Below are 26,353 nucleotides of genomic sequence, written 5' to 3'. Positions count from 1 at the left end.
ATGTCTCCCCACACCACCTTTATATTTATGATGATTCTACAGAGACAGAGAAAGAGAGAGAGAGAGTCTGCCCTTCACCTGATGCTAAAAGATGTTAACATCTTTCATGTATTCAGCCTACACACTAAAGCACTACCTTGCTCAGAGGCTCCGCAGTTCTCAGTTTAGATCCCAAGTCCTCTTTGCACCTTTGCCTTTTAACTGTGCGAGCAGAGAGGAAGTGTCTGCTGAGATCAGACAGTATGGCGTTTCCTGCTCTCCGTGGATGGACCTGTGACTTTGTAACAAGCCTCCAGATGTGCGAGTAGACTACACCGTACCTGCTGTGTTCATGGAACATTAGGGCTTATCTTGCTCTGTGTGTTTATAGAAATGAAATCACCTGTGAGCCCACTCACTGCCACCATCCCCCTCCCCTCCAGTCCCACATCGGACACTTCCTGCACGTCCGTGGCTCTCAGGCTGTGGTTGGTGTAGACGTGTGTGTCTCCGCCCATGCGCACATCCCCGGTAACATGAGCAACAGCTGGTTTATTCCCATTTATTCCTCCTGGGCTGCAGATAGCAACATCTCCACACACAGTTTTCCAGAGATGCTCACACACACACACACACACACTCTCCCCAAAATGTCCATCTATTCTGTGTCACTGCGTCAGGGTAACTGCAGATGAAATCCAGCATAAATGAAGGATTTTTTTTCCCTCGCCTAACAAAAATACTGCATTTTAAAGTAAATATCACCTTTAAAAATATACAGTAGGAGCTTAAAAACTCATGTAACCGCTTTTCAATGTTGACACTGTTACGGTGTTTTCGGCTCCTGCTGGTTTGATCGATCGGTGTTTAAATGAATGTTTTTTATTTTATTATCTTTCTGTGGGTATGCAGCATGTCTGTGTTTATTAAAGTTAGACATGGCTTTATGACGTGTCTGTTGCTGCCTGCGACGCTGCCTCCTGTACCGGGAATAAAACCTCCTGAACAAAATTCCTGGGAAACTCAAAGGTTTAAAAAAAAAAAGGGGAAAAACTGTGTGTAACTGAAGGAAATGTGAATCACATGCTGTTTCAATATCATTATAAAATGATAACATCACTAATCATGGCTCACACAAATATACCTCCTTACCACTGGAGCCAAAAGCAGTTTAGGGATGAAATGACTGAGAGGACTTTTTAAAATAGCAAAGAGGCAACTTTGTTTCATGAAATAAAAGGAATTATTTAACAATGGGATAGTCTTAGAAAGGTAAAACAGCATTAAACCTACTTTTGAAAGTTAAATAAATGAATTTGAGCAGGTTATTCACATTTACCTTAATATTTTTGAATGACTTCCCAACAAAATCAGTACGTGGACTGGACAAGTGACTTGTATGACCACACTTGGCCTCATCTCCTGTGCATAGAGTGGATCCAGCTATTGACCGTGGCCTGTGGAATACTGGTTCACTCCTTGCATGGTTATGCAAAGAGCCGCGGGACAATGGCAGGAGCTGACGTGACGAAAGCATCCCAAACATCCTCAGTGTGGGTGACATGTGGTGAGGATACAGGCCCCGCGTCCTCATTTTCCAGGAATTGTGTACAGAATAGATCTTTTGCAACGTGGGGGCCAATGCCATGCGTTATCACGCTGCAACATGACGACAACGAGCCCGAGGATCTCCTCACAGTATCTGTGTGCAGTCCATCTCCATAGACCACTCACCTCACCCGACACAGCGTATACGGCAGAGATTTGATCATATCTCTGCGGTGAAGAGGCCGGGTGTACGTAGAGTACACTGAGCTTCTCTGAAACACCGTTGGAGGCAGCGTATGGTGGTGACATTCCTGCAGTCAGCGTGCCAACTGCACCCGCCCCGAAAACCTGTGGCATCTGTGGCATCGTGGTCGCATCAAAGAACTGCACGTTTTACGTTTGACCTTTGATTGTAAATCCAAGGCACACGTGTGCTATAATCGCGCTCTTTAATCATCGCGATACGTCTCACCTGCCACACGGAAGGATCATTGTAGTAGTGTCGGGGTCACTGATGCATTTGTGTGTAGTCATGGAAAATGGGAGTAAACACAAATGTGCTGCCCTTATATTTGTGTTGAGTGTAGAAACAGCTGTTTGCAGTTTGCATCTGTCTCTCTGTCTCTCTCTCTCTGAGTCTCCTTGTTGTTGAGCTTGATTTTCACTCTGTTGCACAACAATTTGAAATGTGTCTCACATCAGACATTGACAGACGGAGACGTTTGGCTTGACACTTCCCTCTCAGGTCATGCACCTGCACGGTTTCCTTGAGTCTGGGTCACTGTCATCTTCATCCTTGACTGTCTTAATCAGCCCAGAAGTGTCCTGACTGGTTCAATCAAACAAATCAAAAGTAGCACAAATCCAGATAAACGAGTGAAACAGTGTGCAGGGATAAGCAATGGCTGAATATAAATATGGACAACACACTATGACTGTTTCGTTTAGCAACAATAAAGCGGTGAGAGCGCAAACAGAATCAAGGCCTGCAATTTGAAGTTTTACAACCGTATCCAAAACACATGACATGTTCAGTCTGTCTAATGAGATCTATACTCCATGTCACTATGCTGTTTTTAATATCTTTCTATAAATGCCTGAAGCCTGAATCCAAACTCCCTCGCGGCGCGTTTGGAGCCAAAGTGTGGGGACAGTTGGCATAAGAACAGGACAGATTAATGGAGTGCAACCCGTCACACAAAAACAAAGCCTGCATCTGCCATCGCTGTTGTGAGTTTATATGATGTGCTGCAGGAATAACAGCTCACACACATGGCTTTGATAAAAAACAGGATTGATGGGACTGTACACAATGGTTACTGTCATTACTCTGGGTTCTGAGCAGTGATGTGGCTGGTTTGCACCTCAATCACTTGCCAAACTGTCAAACTGTCCCTGAGCACAGTGCTATCACGGAGACCCCTCCCTGAGAGTGTCCTGTCAGGTCTGCAGCTCTGTGACACACTGATCAGATCGGATAAAGATCTCTATTGCATCATCGACGAGTAATCATTTCCACTGGGGTAAATAAAGCACTGCTATGACCCTGGAAATGAAAAGGAAAACCTTTTCAAACGGGATAGAAACTCTGATCCTTGCGTCCTCGTGTCGTCCTCTTAAAGGACAAAATGAGACGGATTCAGTGGCAACATGGTGTTCATCCCTCACTCAATATGAGCAAATACACGTCCATGACATACGTCATCACTCTCTGAACAATACCTTAAAATAAAACACAGAAAAATGACAAAATGCATATTAATTAAGTGAAGACTGTCTGTAGAAATCAATGTATTTACATCCTAGTTAAGAGATCATACATCACAATACAACAGGGATGGATCAACAAACAACATCAACATCATTATGATTATGAACAATGATTATTCCCCATTATTTCACTTCCAGTCATTGAAACACCATCATTATATGACTGAAGTGAATTCAAATGAGGTTTCTAAGATAAAGAACGACAGTAGAGTCACATGCTCACCTGTCCGTCCCTTGTCTCCATCTCTACACTAATCTCTGTGCCGACTCATCAAACTCCAGGAAGAGCTCGTTTCCTCACGTCACTGACAAATGTTTGACCCTGCGTGTGTGTCGTGGAGTCCTCACAATCACATCAACACAAATGACGTTCACTTATAATCACTTATACCCTCGTCATGGCAGTGATAGTGTTATTTTAGACGCTCATATTTGCATAATGTGTCTTAATTGGCCATCGCTCCCCTCAGAGCCACAGCACAGTACTTGATGCCACTCCATGAAGAGAGAATGAGCGGCGTGGTCGTGTGACAGTATGACAGTTTATACAGATTATACTCATACAATGCCCATTGACACAGAGATTTCCAGATTTACAGTATATACTGCATACAAAATGTTGAATATGGTTACTTTTCATAAATTATTATAACAATAATCATAATCTACAGCCATATCTTCAGTATTTTTTTTGAGTGCAGCCAGAGCCCTGTTCACTGCATGTGATGCTTGTCGATTTTTTATTGAAGGGTGTCGTTTATTGCAATCAGAGCACGATTTATGTCTGTAATCATCAGAGTCCAGGGTCTTGGATGTGGAGGTGGGGAACATTAACCCCTCCCTCAGCTGGTGGTCACCTGGCTCTGTGGAGCTCCACGCCGGTTTGTGAACGCATGACTCTTCACCTAATTAAAAAGAAATTAGTGTCTATGGTGCTTCATATACATTTGAACTACTGCTGTCAGTTAAACGCGTTATTAACGGCGTTATTAACGGCGTTAACGCAAACCCATTTTAACGGCGTCAGAGATTAATGTTCTTTTTGGCCTAGCAAACTGTAGTTTTTTTCACATGCTGTTGCAACAACTGGTAACGTTAGAAAAACTACAACACCACCGGATCTAGCTACACCGGAAACAAAACAACAGGCACACGAGGCGGCCAGAGAGTAGTCGGCTAACGTTACGTTCTGAGTGGATGGCGAGCGCCGTGCGCTTCTCCGTCTCCAACGCAGCCTGGATCATTTCTCCACGCACTCCCCACATCCAAGTCATGATGTATGCAGTGTTAGCAACCAAGCTGGCAGACCCCCGAACCGTAGTAAGGAGACCACTGAAGACCGATAGCTCCTTTAGCTCGGATTAGCTCGTTACGGCAACGACACATTAAATCACATCTGCGTTGAAGAACGGCACTTTATTCACACAGCCTCTCTTATTATTTTAAATAATAATATTAAATGTATTATTAATATTTAATATTTATGAATATTAAGTTACAATTAAATGACATGTAATTGTGCGGCTCTCACAATAAGAGGAATAAGTCAGAATATTGTCTCAATAAAAAAAAAAACATGTGCACAAAGCAAGCCGATCCACTTTTCTATGTTGATAAGAGCTTTAAAATGAGAACAAATAACAGGACAAAAAGAAATCAATGGACATTTAGAATAGATACAAATGTGCCATTAATTGTGATTAATCGCAAGTTAACAATGACATTCATGCGATTAATCGCACTAATTCTAAGGATCTGTGTTAATAATAAATGAAAACTATTCAAACTCTGCAGATGTGCAGAGTTTACTAAATGGTGTTGAACTGCAGTGTTCGGTGGATGTGTCACAGTTACATCACTGTTGGTGACACTGCAAACAAATCTAATGTTTTCATTGAGGATTTCATTGAGGATGCAGTTTAGTGTGGGAATGTCGTTTTTGTGAGACAGAGGAAAAAGAACTCCTATAACATAGTCCTCTACACAGCAGCTGCTTCACTATAAAGATGTTTTTGAAGGCGTCATTCAAAATGACCTCATGCTATGGCTTATCTAGATGAACAACCCCAACCTTACTACATTGGTTCCCACTCCTACTCCCTCAGCTACTGTTTCCTGAGCCTGCGCCAGCTTCTCCAAAGAGTTAATTGACCTCGAAGACATAGAAGCATATTTTCCTGTATGAATCACACAACAGGGGTGTGGGATTTTGATCTGATGGCAGAGTCACCCCAAAAGTGATCGTATTAAGCTAGACTGTGCTGCTGCTGCTGCTGCTGCTGCTGCTGCTGCTGCTTCAAGGGCTTCTAATTAAATAAGAACCACTGGCAGCCGCTGCAGTTCATTAATGTTGATGTCCTTCTACAGGAACTGGAGACTTGACAGGTCTGAGAAACACAGATTCAGAAATAGCCTTACGGGGAGATGGTTCACGTTCATTGGTTGATAATAATTGTTTCTGCTTATCCAGATGTCATGTTTGTCTTGGGACCAACACTTTCACATTAAGACGATTGGTCATAAAACTTCAAACAAACATTTGGATTTAAACATGTGGCACAACACGACCATAGGATGAGGACTTCAATGCCACACAAACACACAGGATCAGGACTTCAAAGACATGGGGTTCACTTCACTCAGGGAATCCCTTTGAGGGGTTTAAAAGAAAACTGGACATATGAAGCAGGTGGGTGTCTCTGTAGGGGAATCTGTGGGCAACTGCCCAAGCCTGCCTTCACCCCTTGCAGCTGTCCGTGGTGACATCATCACCGTCGCGATGGCGGCTCAGTCTTGACGTCCTCAACACCTGTCCTCTGATCACAACCACATTTGACTTTGTTGACTTTGAACTGAGGTTGGGATGGTGTATAACCACATGACTTCACGTTTGTGAGTCTAAAATAACTTTAAAGTAAAGTGGTTCTATACCTTTTATAGAGCTCTGGCAGCTGATTTCACCATAGTGTTCACATCCATAGACATAAATAACCAGCAGCATATATACTGTACCTGGCTATATGTCAGGACACTCGCCTCTTCACCGGCTGCTTTCATACAAAATAAGATGGTGGGTAGCTGTTGTGGATGAGTGGATACCACATCCACTTTGTCCTGATTGCTATGGAGGACCAAAAGGGCCAAAATTAAATAAATAAATACACCATTAAATCATTCATTAAATAATTAAATGTGTCATTAAATAATTAATTAAATGTGTCATTAAATCATTAAATGTGTCATTAAATACATTTAATTAATTGAAGACACATTTAATGAATTAATGACACATTTCATTATTTCATGGTCCGTGTTGCAGTGGATCATTCATTTATTTTATCTGTCAAACTCGCCCATCAAAGTCAGAGGGCGGGGCTAACGCTGATCGAGTCTGATTCATTGCTTTGGTCTGAAATGGCATGGCTGCCATGTATCACAGCATAGCAGCAGAGAAAAGAACTATAAACCTGAAATAAATATTCCCCGAGCGCAGTTTTAAGATCATTTGAGGCGAGAAATTAGTCATTTAGAATTCAAAAATGTGGTTTATGTATTAAGATATGATGTATTATATATAGTTTGGCAGCGACGGTATCGGAGGTGATCAGCTTCATCTCAGTGGACGCTCGGTGATTAGTGTCCCACGGTTACCTCGGCCTGTGCTGATGAAATGTCTGATCAGGTCACAAAGCAGCGAGCGTCCGCTGAGGCGAAGTTGATCACCTCATCGGCGCCGATCCCGTGGGTGCTCCGGTGCTCGAGCTTGTATAGCCGGTTCAGTGTCACGATCGCGATCGATAGACAGAGATCGTGTTACTCAGTTTAATCTTGTAAATAAAACTTTCGGCCCAAATTCAATTTTCCCTCTATTGACGTAAACGACGTGAAGTGAGGAGAGAGAGAGAGAGAGAGAGACGGGCGGCGGCTCCTTCCCGACCCAGGACCTTCTCTCTAGAACAGCACCCTCTCGGTGTCCCGAGTCCATCAAAATAGGCTATATAGCATGAATTAGAAAACAAAGAAATTCTTTGTAAATCAGATGTTCAGAAGCAGTGAGCATGCCACCCCTATATAGTCAGAATTATATGATGGTATTTCAATAATTTGGGCACCCGTGGGCAAAAATATAAATCTGAGCCTATGCCTCCGATACCGTCACAGCCAAACTATATATAATACATCATATCTTAATACATAAACCACACTTTTGAATTCTAAATGATTAGTTTCTCGCCTTAAATGATCTGAGCCAGCGGATCATTTCATCAGGACAGGCCGAGCGTCCGCTGAGGCGAAGCTGATCACCTCCGATACCGTCGCTGCCAAACTATATATAATACATCATATCTTAATACACAAACCACATTTTTGAATTCTAAATGACTAATTTCTCGCCTCAAATGATCTTAAAACTACGCTCGGGGACTCAGAAAAATATTTATTTCAGGTTTATATCTCTTTTCTCTGCTGCTATGCTGTGATACATGGCAGCCATGCCATTTCAGACCAAAGCAATGAATCAGACTCGATCAGCGTTAGCCCCGCCCTCTGACTTTGATGGGCAAGTTTGACAGATAAAATAAATGAATGATCCACTGCAACACGGACCATGAAATAATGAAATGTGTCATTAATTCATTAAATTTATTTAATGACACATTGCATTATTTGATGAATGACGGTGTATTTATTTATTTAATTTTGGCCCTTTTGGTCCTCCATAGATTTCAGTACAACAACAAAACATGCAAATGCAGATCACCTTCTGCAGACTGCACACATGATAAGACCACTATCTGTATGGGGGAGCCTTGTGTTCCATGTATTTCCATCTGTCTCTGATATGTTAAAGTTGAGTTACAGCAATATAATTAAAGAAAAATTTATATACTATGCACTGTATTTCACCTATCCTCTTATCCTCTTATCTAATTTTAGGTGACATATGTTTCTATTTTTAGTGGAATCGGGTTCATCTTTTCACAGAGTTTCATTGTATGTTGTTGGCTTTAAGGTTAAAGTCGTGACGACTTCTGTGAGATAGTTGATTTATTCATGTTCCTGAGAATCTTAGTGATCCCAGGGTTCTAGCTAGCGCATTTTAGCGTGGCGGCCTGTTACGCTATCATTTTATATCACTTAATTTATGATAATAGCTGCTTATTAAAGTGTAAGAGTAGGAACCTAACGTTTGCATGCGTGTGCACACACACGCACAAATACATGCTAAATGCTAAACACAAATATTAAGGGCTATCATGTATATATCAGTAATGATTTCAAGAATGTTAAATGTCTTTCTGTTCTGGTTTGCATAACCATGAGACCCAGGCCGACAGCACCGCTGCTAAAACAACACTGAGAGGGATTTGTATGAAAAGTGTTCCTTAACAGGACCCCAGTTCAACAGCAGAATTATGCATTACGCATTACTCAATCTGAGGTCTGTCTGAGGTCGGGCTGCCCTAAACCACAGCTCTAACTTCAGATTACTAAGGCACAGACAATAATACAGGGAATTAGAAGCAAGACAGAGAAATACCTGACCTTGTGTCAGCAATTTCAGGCAATGGCGGTCTACCTAAAATAACTATTTTGAAAAGTGCTAGGATTGCTTTCAACCCTGTCTCCTATGGCTTATTTCTGCCAGTTGAACTCTACTAAGCCAAAAAAAGAACATGTTCCCCCATCAATAGAATAGCTATGTGCAAATGTAATGGACACACGCACAGAATCTCACAAGCAGATGCACACATACACAAATACGCTCTCTTTAATGTGTTGCATTGTGCAAACACAAAAGGCTTTCAGCGGTTCAATCATAAAAGAAGGCAGCCAAACTACAAACATTGCTAATTAAAATCTGCTCAAAGAAACCCTTGTTTTCCACTTACCCTCTCCATCCAAACCCATGTCTGTGGACATGATGGAGACTGCTTTTATTTCACTTGGACTGAAGTCTCCGCTCATAAAACATACTGATGTTTCTTCACACTAAAAAGACTTTCCCTCAGTTGTAACACAATTACATTAGCTGATTTTGGTCAGATTGTTTAGTAGCAGTGGGGGTCAATTACTGAGAAACTATTCCAAAGCTGTCTACAATACATGTACCCTGAAGTCAAATTTCACTCGCGTATTGTTATACAATAATGTTTCAAAACTAAAACTATATGGGGCACCATTAAAAAGCACATCAGAACAAAATGTTAATGAGAAAGATTATTTTTCTAACCAAAGGAGAGAGGAGGCCTTTAATAGAAAGCTCAGAGCCTTGGCATAGCATTCAGAACAATAACGGCTAATAACTTAGCCATAAAGCTACATTGCAAACCAAGGTACTCTGGTATCAAGCACACAAATCCATCCACCCACAACCGAAAAAAAGAGTTTTATAACCATTAGCCATAACATAACATAACATAACATAACATAACAACAGTGTGTGGTCACTTTCTTCGCACTTCTAAAGTGTTGTTTGTACCTCATGAAAATGTGAGAAAATGTGATCCATTTTCCAATTTTGCACTTTTTCCATAACTCACGTTGACTTTTCTTATTTTGCACAGACAGTGTTGGGGTGTAGGTGCACAATAAAAGTAGGTATTATGTTTAATTCCACAACAGGAGATGCGTGTGTGACCTAACATTAGTTTTGTGGGAAAAAAACCTGTGTTTATGGTATTGGTTGATATCGGAATCAGCAATTAAGTGTTGGACAATATTGGCATATCAAATATGATGTCCAATATCGGACATCTCTAGTGTTTATATAGTGCTTTTCTCATCTGACCACTCAAAGCTGCTTTACACTATAGTTTTCGCCATTTCACCCATTCACAGACATTTTTTCATACATGCCGTCACCACAGGCTTAATAAGGAGCGTCTTGCATGTAGACTAGCGGAGTGATCTGGACTGATAGACAACTTGCCTTTCCACTGATCCACCGACACCCTATGATAAGTGTTGGGTTTGTCACGATTCCCCGACGTTGACCTGACATTAAGATGTGTCGGTGATGGATATGCACTCCATTGCATTTGGAATTGAGTTGACAAGACAAACACATGAAACCCAGCAAACTAATATACAGTCTGAGAAAATGGACAAAGCTACTGAGAGCTACCACAGACTTTTTCTCTTTCCACCCACTTTTAGTTATGAGATAATGATGTGGATGTCAGAGGGAATGTTATTTGAAGCTCTATTACACTGTAAACAATTGGTAGACATTTACAGCAGGATTTCAACAGTACTAAGGGTTATACTGAGATTACGCAATCCCACTGAGTAACACACACACATATCTGGAAATATCTGGTAGTTATTAACAATTTACTGCATGTTAAAATAGTGCATTAGCAATTTAAAATGAATAAAAACGTTTTATTGAGGAGAAAAAAAACACTGTAGTTGTACATGAACACCAGTTTTGGCGTATTAAATATGAAATGTGAACAGTACACAACATATTTAAAATAACATTTGTCTCAATGAGCGAAAACAGGCCAAAAAAAATAGGTAGAGGCTTTTTTTCAGACTCTCTCTTCTCTGGCGACAAACACGCTGATTCTCCGGCTTCCTGCAACAGCGCGAGTGAAATGACCGTAATAACCACAGGTTGGCTTTGACGTGCAACTGCTCAGCTTTCAGAAACCATTGCAATTGTTCCAAATAGCACAAACCGTCACATAATTATGGTAATGAAAAATGCACTAAAAGGATAGTTCTGGTTTTGGTAAAGTGTGGTTATATTAGGTATAGAACTAAAATGAGTGGGGCACACAGACACAAGACAAAAGTCTTACCTTATAAATTCTGTGTCGCCTTAAAACTACGATATCTACAGAATGTTTGCTGCTTTAATCGCTCCATTATTTAGTCATTTTTTAATGGAAACTATGTCATTGATTCAGGAGCTTTTAAGGGATGACGGGACGTTGAACATAAAAAAAACACTTTCAAGAAACTCCTCTTGGCCAAGTAAAGATGAAGTGAAAGCACACGTTGCTTTTGAAAAAGTTAATGTTGGTGTAAATTGGACATGCCCAGGAAAACAGGTGTGACACAGCAAATGTGTACAGAAATGCAGTAATAGTGTTTTTATTTACAGTGAAAATGGTCGAGATCGTCGAGCAGATAACACACAACGACCAGCTATTTGTCTACACACTTCCCTCACAAGATCCACACAGTATGATTCTGCAACGCTGTCCATCAAAAACTGGCTCTGCCTTTCAGACACTTCCTCCAATCATCATGCAGAAGCCCAGCGTCCACTGTCATGGAAGCCCAGCTTCCCTGGAAGTAACAATTTTGCCACTTTTGTCATAAGACGATCGATCATCTGTGATCAACAGCTGATTCTGAACACGTTTAGTATTGAAATGTAAAAACAACACAACACATATGTGACGAAATTTTAGAGGAATGTCGTCAAATTTTAGAGGTATATACAGTATATATACACACACACACGTTTGCACAACTATTCTTTCAACAGCCCAAACAAAGCTAAAGTCTGTCTTAACCTTCAAAAATCCCTTTAAAGATCCCATTTGTGTGCGTATCTGCCTCATTACCTCGTTTATGAAGCTCTAAACGTCCATAACAATCAGTTCAGTAGCGACTAAGACGTTTTTGACCATAAAAATGACTTCATGTTTGTAAGTACACCTCCATATCTCACATATAAGTGAGATAGGACCATGCTATGGCCGCTTTAAAGTTGTGAAGATCAACTGTCCTCACAAGGTCCAAATATCCCAAATAACACACACACACACACACAAAGAACATCCCAACTCCTCCCATCAACCCACAATTGAGCACGGCGTCGAGATTCCAATCAGGGTTGAGCCAGCAGACTGGGGATTATTTATGCTGGAAAGGGGACGAGAACCTCGAAGAGTTAGAGAGTTATTCTCTCTCTCTCTGTGTGTGTGTGTGTCACATGCATCTCTATATTTAACTGAACCAACGGTTGAGGAAAATTCCCCAAGACAAACAATATTCGAGCAACAATTTAAAAAGCTAATGGATGAGTAGAGTTAGGGTTCATGCTTGGATTAAAGAAAGAAAGCAAAGTCACATTTACCCTGTTAGACAACGCAAATTCAGCATTTCTCGTCTTCAGACATCCAACCTCTGATGTCTGTACTGGCAGCGTGTGAATGGGTGAATGGGTGAATGGGTGAGAGCAGCTTTGAGTGGTCATCGAGACGAAAAAAGTGCTTCATAAATACAAACACAAAGAGGGAGAGAGAGGATGGAGGACTGCTGCTCAACTAGCTCTGTTTATGTGCAATATGTCGCTAATATGGACAGCCCGTGGCCAAGTGGAAAGGGAACTTGGCTTGTAACCGGAAGGTCACTGGTTCAGGTCCAAAGGGCTGGGGTACCCCTTAGCAAGGTACCCAACCCCCATTGCTCCCTGGGCGCTACTCAGTGTGGCAGTCCACTGACAGAGAAATAATTTAGTGAAATCATTTCCCTAAGGGGATTAATAAAGTATATATTCTATAAACTACTACCAACATGTTGAAAAGGTTGCCTGAAGTCGACAAAGTGGAGCATTTATGTTCATATTTTGTACAAACACTGATGAGCGATGACTTGAATAGTGTGCCGCGCCCCCCCCACAGAGACTTAAAACCTTATTTTTAAACACTTAAATTTGGTAACACATTATCCTGTGGGGTGGCAAAGTCAGATGTGATATATATATATACATATATATATATATATATACATATATATGTGTATATATATATACACACACATATATGTATATATATGTGTGTATATATATATATATATATATATATATACACACATATATACATAGGTAAATATGTATATATATATATATATACATATATATATATATATATATATATATATATATATATATATATATAAAAATGTGTGTGTGTGTGTGTTTCTGATCACATTTTGATGTGTTTTCATGATGGAGAGAGACGTTAATGGAGAGGTTCCATAAAGGTTTAAAATCAGTGTAAACATGAAATAAATTCATTTTTTTGAAGAACTCCCTCGTGTGCGCGTGTGATTACGAACATGGAAGATCAAGTGATGAAATATGTGTTGTGTTGTTTACATGTGCATGTGTAATTGTGTGTGTTTTATGCCGTGATGGAAAAGGCTAAACTTCTCAGAAAAGTACAGTTTAAATCCTCCAAATGATAGTGTGTTTCCTTTGCATCCTTTTCTCTCCCCCGACACACACACACACACACACACACACACACACACACACACACACACACACACACGCTACTGTACAAATAGCTATAGACTCAGAAAGTGAGTGATCCAACGCAGTCTCCTCCGTTCCACAGAGTGAGTCTCTTCCCCGACCACCATTACCACTATTGTAAATACCCCTCAATATGTATTTACACTGGGATTTCAGAGCCCTGGAAAAAATGAGATGAGGAGAAAAGAAGCTGGAAAAATGAAGGAATGTGTTTCACATCGGTCAGACAGCAGCAGCCCTCAGTCCGTGTTATCTTTCTGCTCCACATTTGTCTTGGATCGTACCTCTGGAGGACGAGACACACAAATGCTGCGGGTCTGTTTCTGCTTTTAGTTCTGACTCTGAGAGTTAAAGACACTTGATTGTGTCTTTTCACCATGACCTCCTGTCCTCACATCTAGGACAGAGGTTTGATTATAGTCCCATTTAAGACCGCGCGTACTGTACGCTGAATGTCACATCATCAGTGTTGGCCCATGAATTACATGCTGCAGGGCTCTGGCTCTCATGTCATCTGTAACCACGACAACAAGGAAAAGTCCCTCGAGTGTGGGGAATGTGGCAGTAGCATAATGCAGAATAAACAGATGGGAAGTGTGGTCATCAAGCATTGCTATAGAAAGTCAAGCCTTTTCTTGCACTGATCTCAGTTGTGTAATCCATTGATAGTTAATCCTTATTTTTCCTTTAATTGTTGGGTATAATTAGTCTTCCTGCAGTAATCCATGTTAAATGTGTAAATGAGTGCATAATGGCTCTATTTCAGAAGTCGGATATTTTTGTAACGTATACTCACAATTTAAAATGCAGAGGGGTTTTTTAATTTGATTTTCAGGAGCTATAATGACACAGTCATTACATTTAAAACCTTTCTTTTTTTCTTTTTAATAATTCACTTTAGAGGTAATGAATGTAGAATATCGCCCTCTGTCAGCTGAGATTGGCTCCTCCTCCTGTGACCCTCCCACTGAGGATACAGCAGAAGAAAATGGATGAATGGAATGTAGAATATGTTTTATTTGTTCGTTGTTAGAATCACACACATACACACACACACACACACACACACACACACACACACACACACACATTGAAAAAGCACCACAGTACCTCAACCCTCCGCTCTGACCAGTGGAATCTTAAGTGAAGGGTACGAGCTGCCAAAGCTGTGCAGGCAACAGCAAACATGCTGTTGTGCTGAAGATTATTATGTTAATACATAAATGGATATTGGACCTTTCAAGATTAAGTTCATTAAGTTCATGACTGGGTGCTGTGCAGCGGCAGCAGCAGCAGCAGCAGCAGCAGCAGCAGCAGCAGCAGCAGCAGCAGCAGCAGCACAGCAGTCGATCTCATCGTCAGTGGATGTAATGAGATTAAACTCCGTCCCGTAATTTGCCTTGCTCCTCTTGTTCTCTGTTGTCTTCAGTTGGCCATCTCTAATCTTTGTAATTATCTTGTCATATTTGTGGCAGTGACACGGGAGTGGGATCCGTGTCATGTGATCTGTGAATATGAGTGACAGTTGTAAGTGGTGTGGAGCGGGGAGGGCGAGCGTTCTAGTGTCGCCGTTTAAACTGTTTAAACGCAAACACATCTTTCTAATTGGCAGATTAAAGAAAGTCCAAGCCCGAGTCTGAGGTAATGATCTGGTAATTGCCCCAAAGCCCGGCCCTCGGCCCCTCTGCCCCTCAGGCCCCTCAGGCCTGGGTGCAACCTATAATACATGTACATTTTCATAAAGTTCATAAATGTATCCTTGTTTTTAAACTGGTGTCGTTCTTGTGCTTGTGTGTCTCTGAGTTTGGAAGTGATATGCAGTCTAGCCTAGCAACAAGAATGAAAATTGAAACAAAAAAAACCAAAACACGCACAAATCACACTGTAACAGTCCACAGGGGACAACATGGAACAATAAAGCAAACAATATTCCTTCATAATAGGAAATGGAGCAAATAACATCCTCGACAGAAAGAAGAGGAATTGACACACGAGAGCTGCCTGCACTTCATTTGCACGGGGATGCAGGACATTACTGTCTTTTTGGACACTTTCAGCAATAATGATCTGCCAGTTACAGCTGCCTCCATCAGTGAGTCCAACTGTGTTGCTCTGTGATAGGTTTACCGCAGTGACACAAAGGAACCGTGGACCAACACGGTTGACGCAGCACCCGTCTCCTGGCTCGCATCCTCTGGGTCCTCCGGTACCGGTGCTGCGCATCTAACAGGCGGGCCTTCACATACTGTGGTACATTTGCCCTTTGGTCAGCGGGGCAGCATCCGCAACTGTTTGAATTTGGGCCACAGGAATGTTGCAGCTTTGTGGAGTGGTGCGCAAAACCGGTGCGCATGCCGCTGACGCACGGCTGCCAGCTGTGCAGTACTGTTGGCATTTTGCTGGCAGTGATGTGTGAGTGGTTCTGCTCATAGCAGCACAAGATGCAGAGTGGGATATGTGTGGCCCTCCAGTTCACGCTGAGCATCATAAAAGGCTCCAAAAGTGACACTAACAAGCCCAAAGTGTCAGGGGTTACATACACAGCGGCGTCAGGTCTGCCCCTCTCCAGATTTACTCTTCACCGCACGTGAAACAGCGATGATTCACAACAAACAACATATCATTTACAAACTGCAAGAAATGTGTTTTATGAGCGGAAAAAAGGAAGCCCGAGGCCCGACCCGAGGCCCGGCCTGGCCCACCTCATTTGCAGATTTTTTTTAACAGTGATATTAGGAGTGAGAGTGGGTTGTCTTTTAACCGGGGGGCTCATAGATTTGATGCCCGGCTCCTCTAGTCTACAAGTTTCTCCTGAAGGCAGCACTGGCAGTGTGAAGATGTGTCTGATTGATGTGTGATGGAGAAAGCACTGTACAGAGCTGGCTGTATCAGTGTGTAAGTGAATGGGTGTGACTGAGTGAATGTATGTGACTGAGTGAATGTATGTGACTGGGTGAATGGATGTGACTTGGTGAATGGATGTGACTGAGTGAATGGATGTGACTGGGTGAATAGATGTGACTGAGTGAATGGATGTGACTGAGTGAATGGATGTGACTGGGTGAATGGATGTGACTGAGTGAATGATGTGACTGGGTGAATGGATGTGACTGAGTGAACGGATGTGACTGGGTGAATGGGTGTGAATGGATGTGACTGAGTGAATGGATGTGACTCAGTGAATGGATGTGACTGAGTAATTGGAAGTGACTGGGTGAATGGATGTGACTGGGTGAATGGATGTGACTGAGTGAATGGATGTGACTGAGTCAATGGATGTGACTGGGTGAATGGATGTGACTGGGTGAATGGATGTGACTGAGTGAACGGATGTGACTGGGTGAACGGATGTGACTGAGTGAATGGATGTGACTGAGTGAATGGATGTGACTGGGTGAATGGATGTGACTGAGTGAACGGATGTGACTGGGTGAATGGATGTGACTGAGTGAATGGATGTGACTGAGTAAATGGATGTGACTGAGTCAATGGATGTGACTGGGTGAATGGATGTGACTGGGTGAATGGATGTGACTGAGTGAATGGATGTGACTGAGTCAATGGATGTGACTGGGTGAATGGATGTGACTGAGTGAATGGATGTGACTTGGTGAACGGATGTGACTGGGTGAACGGATGTGACTGAGTGAACGGATGTGACTGGGTGAATGGATGTGACTTGGTGAATGGATGTGACTGGGTGTATGGATGTGACTTGGTGAATGGATGTGACTGGGTGAATGGATGTGACTGAGTGAATGGATGTGACTGGGTGAATGGATGTGACTTGGTGAATGGATGTGACTTGGTGAATGGATGTGACTGAGTGAATGGATGTGATTGTAAAGTAAAGCAGCGTTGAGTCATGGACATGAAAAGCACTGTATGACTGCAGACCATTCACCATATAGACCAGTGGTCACCAACACGGTGCTGCGAACACGTGGCAGTCCGTGGGCAACTTATTGGCAGCCCGCAGCACAGTTCTAAAAATAGCGCTGACAATATGATCCAGCGCAGCTACATGTGAATTGAGCTACAGTTGGTGGACCTGAAGCTTTTGGTGAATAAAATCCAATATAAAGCTGCTGCTAAGGCCAGAGGTTGGTGTGACAGAACTTATTGAACACTCTTCTCCTTCCTTCATTCAGTACATCTGCTTGTCTCCTGGCAACCGGTCTCATTATGGCATGCTCAGAACAAGGCCTAGGTATTACAGTTTCACGATGAACCATATATGGACATTGATGATTAGCGTACCATGTACATTTGTTTATTACCACCATTTGAAAAACAACTGGTGAAACAACAGCACAACACAAATTTACATGATGCTCCTTCTGTCAGACCCCTAATGAAATCTATAAGAGATGGCGGAGAACACACTATGCCTCTGTGCACATCAAAGTCTGTGTACTATTTATACTTTTAATCCCTAATGAAGACACTCTGTTGTCTCTGTGGTCAATATGCACATTGACCCTGACCTGGTCCTGCAGAGGAACTCAAACAAACCTGCTCGTCACAGCTCCATCTGACAACTACTTTCTCGCAGCTGTTACACTGTTAAGATGGCTACTGCTCTGCTGTGGATTAACCTGTGGATACTCCTTTCCTCCTGGACTCCTGGGGCTTGTTCACAGATCTTTGCTCCAAACTAACACTCCCTCACTGCACCATGCCACCACTGTACTCAGGCACCTATCTACTACCTAGCTACTCCATCCCATCCATGTGATCCTGGCGTTCCCTAACTCCCGCATGATGTCATCACAACAAACAACACGTGAACCTATCCAATCTCCGTCCTCTCAACCAACCAATTAAACAACATCCTCTGAAACTGCCTCAGACTCTGCCTCACTGAAACCTGGCACAAACCCATGGACTATTTTTCACTAAATTAAGCCACACCCACTGACTTCACCTACCTGGACAAACACCGCCAGTAGCAACCATTCTCAGAAAGGACATTAAAACAACATCCATTGCCATCTGTGACTCACACTCCTTGAACATCTCACCATCTCACCTTCAAGTAAGATGTCTAACCTCCCCCACCCCCCCCAACAACTGCCTCTCCTGGATGCAGGCAAACTTTCTGCAACTTAACAATAAGTGTGACATGACAAATCTTTTTATTGCCCTCCTCCGGACATCACTCTCCTGCTGAAACCCTGATCCAAATGTGATTACTGCAACCAGCAAAGCTCCTCAATAAACGTCATCATGTCTAGAACTCTCTGGTCCTCAGACTCCAACCTGCTACAGCCGCCACCCCAGGACCAAGCACAAAACCTGGGGAGATGGAGTCTCCTCCATCGCAGCCCCCTCCCTCTGGAAGTCACTACCCCAACCCATCCATGACTGTTCTGACCTTTACTCATCCAGATCTTTCCTCAAAACTCCTGTCTTCAAGACTGCTTTTAATGTTCTGCATTGTGTTTTTAATGTAAAGTGACTTTTATTTTTCTATATTTTTCTTATTTTAAAATCCATTATAAAAGCAATCGCACATCTCTCTGGTCTCCTCTGTGACTCTGCCCGGCTGCGATGCGTTCACCTGCACTCGTTCACAATCCTCTCACAGCCTTCAGAAACGGACTGAGGACAACGACCTGCAACCCTTGTCCACAGAGACGTCACCATGAACACTAAGACACTGCAGGTGCAGAAACACTGTTACAGTATGTTGTGATCAGGCTATGGTTGCTGTGCAACTACAGCTATGTACAGCTTTTTTTTAGTATTCATTTGTGAACAAAGTATACTGAGAGCAGATGTTATGTCAGCCATGAACTCAATGTTGTAATCTGAAGAACAAACTTAAAGACGGAGCACGGACTGGAAGGACAAACAGAGACACGTGAGTGTCTCCTCACTTTACGTCACCACTTTATTTTCAAACTCACAAAACACCCAGAAAAATAAACAATTACTCCTGAAATATGAGCAGACTATTTCCTAGACATTAACTTCAGTCTATCCTAAACTCAAATATGCAAACAGGCGTGAGCATACTCAAACCAAAGGAACATTCTGTGTTGGAGACACCTCTCACGAAACACTGTAAACAGGTCGACTTAGCACTGTGAGCACAGTGTTCTCTCACAGTAAGAAGGTTCTAGACGTGTGATCCACCTAAGATGACATGGTGTCTGTATGAATCACTTTGAAGAGGCACTCGAGCACCATTAACACCTCATAGTAACATCTGAGAGACAAGAGAGACATCTACTTTTGTCTGTTCACACACGTGGCTTTGGAATCTGTCCTGAATGGACCTGGTGGATATGATAAGAATACGTACGGCACCGTGCCGCGTTGTGCCGTGTCGAGTCGAGGAGAGTAGAGTAGAGCCGGTGGAAATACGCCATTAGAGTTCAGTATGGAGGTGTAACTCAGGCTTAGGCAGAATTAACTTGCTTGGCATGTGTGGCATCTGAACTCAGATGAATTAGGTCAAATTCTTTGGGAGATTTGTCCTGCGCTTCAATGCGATTGGAAGTGATACATTAAACTTTCCATTCTGTGTAATATACTCGACAGGTTTGTTTAAAGGGTCGTCTCTGAATCGTCTCTTCAAGTCAACATCCCAGCAAAAGAAGGAAACTTGCAACAACCAGAATATGTTAATATGAAACAATAATGACTTAATGACGGTGGCTAACAACCCTGGGAGCCACTGATCTTATTATCATATCCAAAAAAGACTTACTTCTTACGCTGATTCTCCTTCCGGTCAGCGGAGCCCAGACTCTGTCGGCAAGAAAAGGAAAAAAACAGACGTCACAATCTGAAAAGACAAATGACACTTTTGCCTTTTGTGTTGTTTGCACTTAATTGAGACACAGATAAATGAAGACACAGCTGTATAATCGTGTGCTGCAGGCGGAGCAATGTGAGGCTAAAGCTGCAGTCGCTGGAACAATGATTGATGGTTGAGTTTCATCCATAGGTTGTGACAATACTCGGCTCTTCGAAGGTTCCTGTCAGCAAACCTCGACTCTTTTCTCCACTCGTTCCTTATTATTAGGTTTTCTATCTTTGCAGTGTAGGCAGTTGTTGCTGGTGCTGAAGTAGCAATAATTCCACAAGGAACACCCTCTCTCTCTAAGTCTTGAGTCTAAAAACAGAGTCTAAACAAGAAGAGTTGAGCCATTTTTCAGGTCGCTTGATCGCCACTTGATAATCTGCAAATATCTACTGGCCTTAATCTAAGTATCTGCAAGCTGATTAACCTAAAAACACATGCAGTAACACAAAGGGTTTCTCCCTCTATTGAGTTTATTTATGTATTGACCGTCAGTGTCAATCTAACACACTAATACGGACATTTACCTTCAAAGCGGCACCAAAGAAATCCTCAGTGTCCCCCTTGTATGAGCCAACCACACATGTGCCACAGTAGCAATCATTCCAAACACTTTATTCACATGCATTTTCAATGTCAGCTGAGTTCCAGAACACTTCCTGTCAGCTCTGCTCTACGGGGGCCGTTTGAATACGTCGCTCTCAAACACAAACACACACCGGAGCACAACCACACACATATTGTTGTCTCTTTCCGGCTTCCTACGTCTTCTGCAGGTGCGTCACCAGAGGTGAGTCACGCTAAGACAGAACACACATGAGTAAGTGAGCGGGGGGGGGGGGGGGTAAAGACTTACGTAGAATTACGATACAACTATCGTGGGTAGGTTCTTGTCTGGAGTCGCTGGGTGATAATAATAATAATAATAATACGGTTGATCATTCCCCGCGACATCATTCTCATTTCTGAAGTAAAAAAATATGTATTTAAAAAAAAACAAGGTGTAAAATTCAACTTTTTCAGGAAATAAATGCTGAAACTAACAGTATTTAAACAAATAACTCGCTGGATTTAAATATAACTATATATAATTAAAGACAATGATCAGAAAATGGCCAAAATGTACTTTTCCATGAGTGCAGAGTGTGAACTATTAGCACTACTGACTCCGTGTGTTTCTATTCACATACGAGTTTCCTCTACTTTTGAGTCTGGCATTCTCTGCCTGCTGTGAAACCAGCCACAGTATCCTTCCTGCCATGGTTACACGAATACAAATCTAAAGTAAACACAGTTCCTATCGATATAATCCATTCAAATTCCAGCACACACGTACCTGTTGAGTCCAACCCACTGTCACCCAGTCGGAGAATGTGACTCGACTCCCCCCGTCTTCTCCCTCTCTCTCCAAATCCCAAAGTCCACACAGTGTTTCCTCAGCAGCAGCCGCTCTAATAGCTGTTCACCTGTTCCACTTCACACGCGTCGCTCTGCCTCTCTCCATCCCTCCATCCCTCCATCCCTCCCTGTGCAACTCTCCCTCAGTTTGCGCTTCCTGTCGAAAACTGTTGGTCACATGCAGGTTTACCAACGTTGCTCTGATGCTGGCTGCTACCGCTACTGACTTGTTGTACTTTAATTGTGGTTGCTAGGCGATAAGCTTCTCCAATTCTGCACACAGTGAGGACAGGAGAGAGAGAGGGGTGTGTGTGTGTGTGTGTGTGTGGGTTTGAATTCAAACCTGTCTTTAAGAGGACATTATGGCTGGTCCTCATATTTAAAGAGCTTTTTTTTTTTAAGGATTAAGACCTGCTTTCATTGTTTGGGTTAGAATTGGGTTAAGCTCAGGTTTCGGTTACAGGGGGTTATAGGGGCTCGGCATGCAGTTGTTATGGTTACTGTTAGGGTAAGGGGCTAGGACATGCATTATGTCTATGAGTGTCCTCGATAGGAATGCTGTATAAGAATGTGTGTGTGTGTGTGTGTGTGTGTGTGTGCAAATTAGAGAGAGAGAGAAGGTGTGGGGGTTAGGAGGAAATGCTCATTATAGATACAGAAGCCTGGAGAAAAGGCTCAGCAGGGAAGAGGGGGAAGGTTTACAGGAGGGAAAGAGGAATCCATCTATCTATCTATCTATCTATCTATCTATCTATCTATCTATCTATCTATCTATCTATCTATCTATCTATCTATCTATCCGTCTGTCTGTCCATGACATTTCTATGGGCATGGATAACATTTAGCCATTAGCCAACCCTGGTTGATGACAAGAAGTGATATTTGAATAATTGGACACTATGTTTAAATATAGAGTGGAGTGTTTTCAATGTCTAAATCGTGCTTGGGTCACGTTACGATGTGTTTCGAGCGCGTGCTGCAGAGCTGCTATCGCGAGCCCTTCGTTGTTTCACACCGGGTTTGTCTTTAAACAGTGAGCTTGGAAACTACATAATGGTTCAATCAGATTACGTTATTAATGCATGTAAAAACAAGTCCACATAAATAATCCAGCACTCCAGCAGTGCAGAGCCATTTAGAACATCAGTTTATATTTCTAGTTCAATTTCCATAATATTCATCCATCCATCCATCTTCTACCGCTTCAGCCTCCACAGGAGGGTCGCGGGCGTGCTGTGCTTATCTCAGCTGACATAGGGCGATAGGCGGGGTCACGCCCTGGACCGTTCCATAATAGGTAGCTGAGATTGACACTGTGTGAAATCATCCAGGAGCCTTGGCAGAGGTTTCTGTTCTATGAAAGAGGATTCTGGGAATTGTGAATTATTTTAATTTCTTGTCACACTAGTGCCCACATGTTCCCTCACGGCTCCCGTGCGTTTGCTGCTGAAGGTACGATGGTAGATACACAGTCTGCCGTCACTATAACAAAAGACACACGGCGTATGTGTTCCATATTCTGCGCGTCCTACTCCTCTGCACCCCCACGACCATTGTTTTACTTTAGTTTCAGTGCCATTTTTCTGCGGCTGAAACAAAAGGCGATGCAGATGCTCAGCGTGCATCAGTGAAGGGCCACAGCAGGTTGTCCCAACAACTGTTAGCAGCCAGAGGCTTTTCTAATTATAACACTTATTCTCATACATGCACACATCCAGACACCTATTTAACAACATCTTTGAAGGTCTCTCAGTGGGTTCCTGGTGGGTGGCCTTTCACTGTCTCCTTCCTGTATCGGCCCCTGGGACGACAGTGTGACGGCTGGCTTCAGGATAAACACCGTGCACCAACAACAACTATGTTATGACCTATAATTAATATTATTTTCACATTAAAACTAACATTAATAATAATAATAATAATAAGGAATAATATTGTATATTCTGAAATATTGGAGTAATATCTGTAACAGATGTATGAGGCATGAGTGACTGTATATCCATCCATCTTCTAGTGCTTTATCCTCCACATGAGGGTGGTGGGGGGTGCTGTGACATATATGGCAACAGTTATGGTCCCCACTTTGGTCCCATGGCACGGCACGGCACGGCACAGTTTAGGTTGGTTTTCCACTACAAAAACAGTACATCCTCAACGTGGGCGGAGTCATGACTGCACGGCTGCGTGAAACTGCTGCAACTTTGTTTTCCACACACACACACATACAAACGAGTGACGAGTGACTTGTAAAGCAGTTGTTTTCAGTGTAACTGAATCATTAGAATCAGGTCATTAAAACTATGTGTTCAGCACTTCCTCCATGACCGGAGCACAGACTCCAACAAGTCCTCCAACTGACGCCAACCCCTGAATACGACCTAAAGGTTTGTTTTTACACTGGTGCGGTATTTTTCAACTCAGGTGTTACTGAGGTTAGGGTTAGAGCATAAAGGACAGGGTTAGGCAGTAAAAATTCCTACCTATATGTACCTATATGTACGTTTGATTGGAGGACAGTCTTATCGGCAGTGCTGTCTCTAAATACACCAGACTCCTCTGTTAAATATTGAGATTTTAGACATTTCCCTGGTAGTTGTTGGAGATTCACGCACGTTTTTAAGGATTGTTAAGTCTTTTTAACTGATCTGCAGTTCGGCATTGTTCGGCTTGATTCTTGTGTCGGACGTCGTCTTCCTGTGACGACACTCTAACCAATCAGTGACCGACAGTCATAGTACCTACTCGTGGAAACACAACTTGAGAGGCGGGGCGAGCCAGTGGAAACACGCCATTAGAGAAAGGAGTCGTGAGTTACTGGATCTAGTTTGGAGCACTACTTGTGAGATATTTCCCAGCAGACAGTGGGATTGTGCAGCCCAAGATAGAGGCGAGTTTTGCAGAGAAGAACTGGTTTCAAGTAGCATGCAAGTAATCATGTGTGCATGAAGTCATACAGGTAAATCTGTAAATCTCATGTTATGATTGGGATTTAAAAAGCTTTTAAAAGCTCCAACTTGAGGGTTAGCAAAGAAAGGAATATTAGTCTTTTATTAATGTTATTCAGATTAATGAAGTTATTCATTCACATATTATTCAAGGGTCTATAAAGCTGCTGTTAATATCAGGATTAACTGTTTGTTGAACGTTAATTAAAGCTTTAAGTGACTGTAAATACTTTTCTTTAGTTCACATTTATTAACCATTATTAATGTGCCATGTGACCCTTGTTGTAAAGTGAGAAACATTTACTAAAAATGGATTAATAAAGGTTAACTTAGGTTTAAGAAATGCTTCATTAAAGTTAAGTATTCAGTTATTAGTTATCGTTAGGAGACAGTAGCTCGGTGGTAGAGTGAGTCGTCTTTCAACTTGAAGGTTGTGGGTTTGATTCCCAGCTCCTGGCAGCGTGTGAATGGGTGAAAGATGAGTGATAAGAAAAGGTGCTGCACACAGATGCACTCATTCTTTCTTCCACTGTGGTGTTTGGGGAAACGAATAGAGTTCTAATAAGAGCACAGAAAAAAGAGGGAAAGAAAACATAACACAGGGCAGCCGTGCTCAGCGGTTGATCCGGATGTCTTTCAGCTAGAAGGTCGACGCTATGATCCGAGGCTCTGCAAGTCTATATGCTGATGTGGGCAAGACACTTAGCCCCAAGTTGCTCCTCACGGCTGTCGATGGAGAGGATATATTTGGGAGTAAGTTGTTTGCAATAGGACTTAAGAGGAGTTAAGAGGAAGAGTTTTCACCTCTCATCTCAAGAGGCCGCCTCAGTTCTGACTAAACCTCTGACGGCTGAATACCTGTCTGCAGAGTTGCTACGTGGAACAATGCAGGTCTCAATTTCACGTATTTGGTTTCACCTGAGTCAAAGTGTGAAAGAGGGTCGCTAGGGCCGCCAGAGAGACGGCGTCTGCTATTGTGTGAGTCACTGAGTTCAGTGTTGTTCCTTTTAGGTGATGCAGCTTTGAATCGCCACCAAACGTAGAAACGCTCCGTATGAACGCAGGCAAATTATTAGTGTGTTATTTAAACCTGTTGAACTGTCTGTTAATGTTAATATCTAATCAGCCAATCACACGGCAGTACTTCAATCCAAAATCTGCCAAACAGAGCATCAGAGTGAGCAATAACATCGATTATGGATGTTGGTGTACGGAGTATTTCAGTAATTGCTGATCTATTGGGATTTTCACGCATGGATGATGCGAGAGGTCAGAGGTGATGACGATAGAAAGACAAAAGAAGTCTAAAATTAAGAAAACTGAGGTCACAATCAAAGCAGTTCATTAAATCAGGACACCAAGACATCGTACAGAGGTGGTATAAATGTTTCCTGGTCTGATTAGTCTCATTTTCTGCTGCTACAGCGATCTTTAAGGTCAGGGTGTATGTTGTGTGTGACATGTATCTGCCTCTGTTTGTCTCTGAGGTAAGGAAGAGTTGACTAAAGCTGATTGTGGCAGTGCAGCCTGAGCTGGAGCAGGCATTCAAGTCACAACCTCCAAAGGCCTAAATGCTGTTCATCTGTTCAATAAATAGAAAATAATCAAATGTGTGTC

The 26,353-nt window shown here is 42.4% G+C and overlaps 1 protein-coding gene across 5 annotated transcripts in view; it reads right to left on the bottom strand.

Moving 5' to 3' along the window:
- The window catches only part of LOC131448247 (ankyrin repeat and fibronectin type-III domain-containing protein 1), a 143,987-nt gene that overhangs the window by 38,914 nt on the left and 78,720 nt on the right, over nucleotides 1-26,353 (bottom strand). For 4 of the 5 annotated variants that reach the window (XM_058620535.1, XM_058620534.1, XM_058620533.1 and 1 more), the window contains one exon: nucleotides 20,298-20,338. In XM_058620535.1, the coding sequence (XP_058476518.1) occupies nucleotides 20,298-20,338 (41 nt within the window). Of the gene's footprint in view, nucleotides 1-20,297; nucleotides 20,339-21,729; nucleotides 21,866-26,353 lie in introns of those variants that run through there. The other variant, XM_058620536.1, reaches the window with a different exon arrangement.

This window comes from Solea solea, chromosome 21 (genome assembly GCF_958295425.1).
Source record: "Solea solea chromosome 21, fSolSol10.1, whole genome shotgun sequence".
Classification (NCBI taxonomy): domain Eukaryota; kingdom Metazoa; phylum Chordata; class Actinopteri; order Pleuronectiformes; family Soleidae; genus Solea; species Solea solea.
This window is presented reverse-complemented; position numbering and strand designations above follow the sequence as displayed.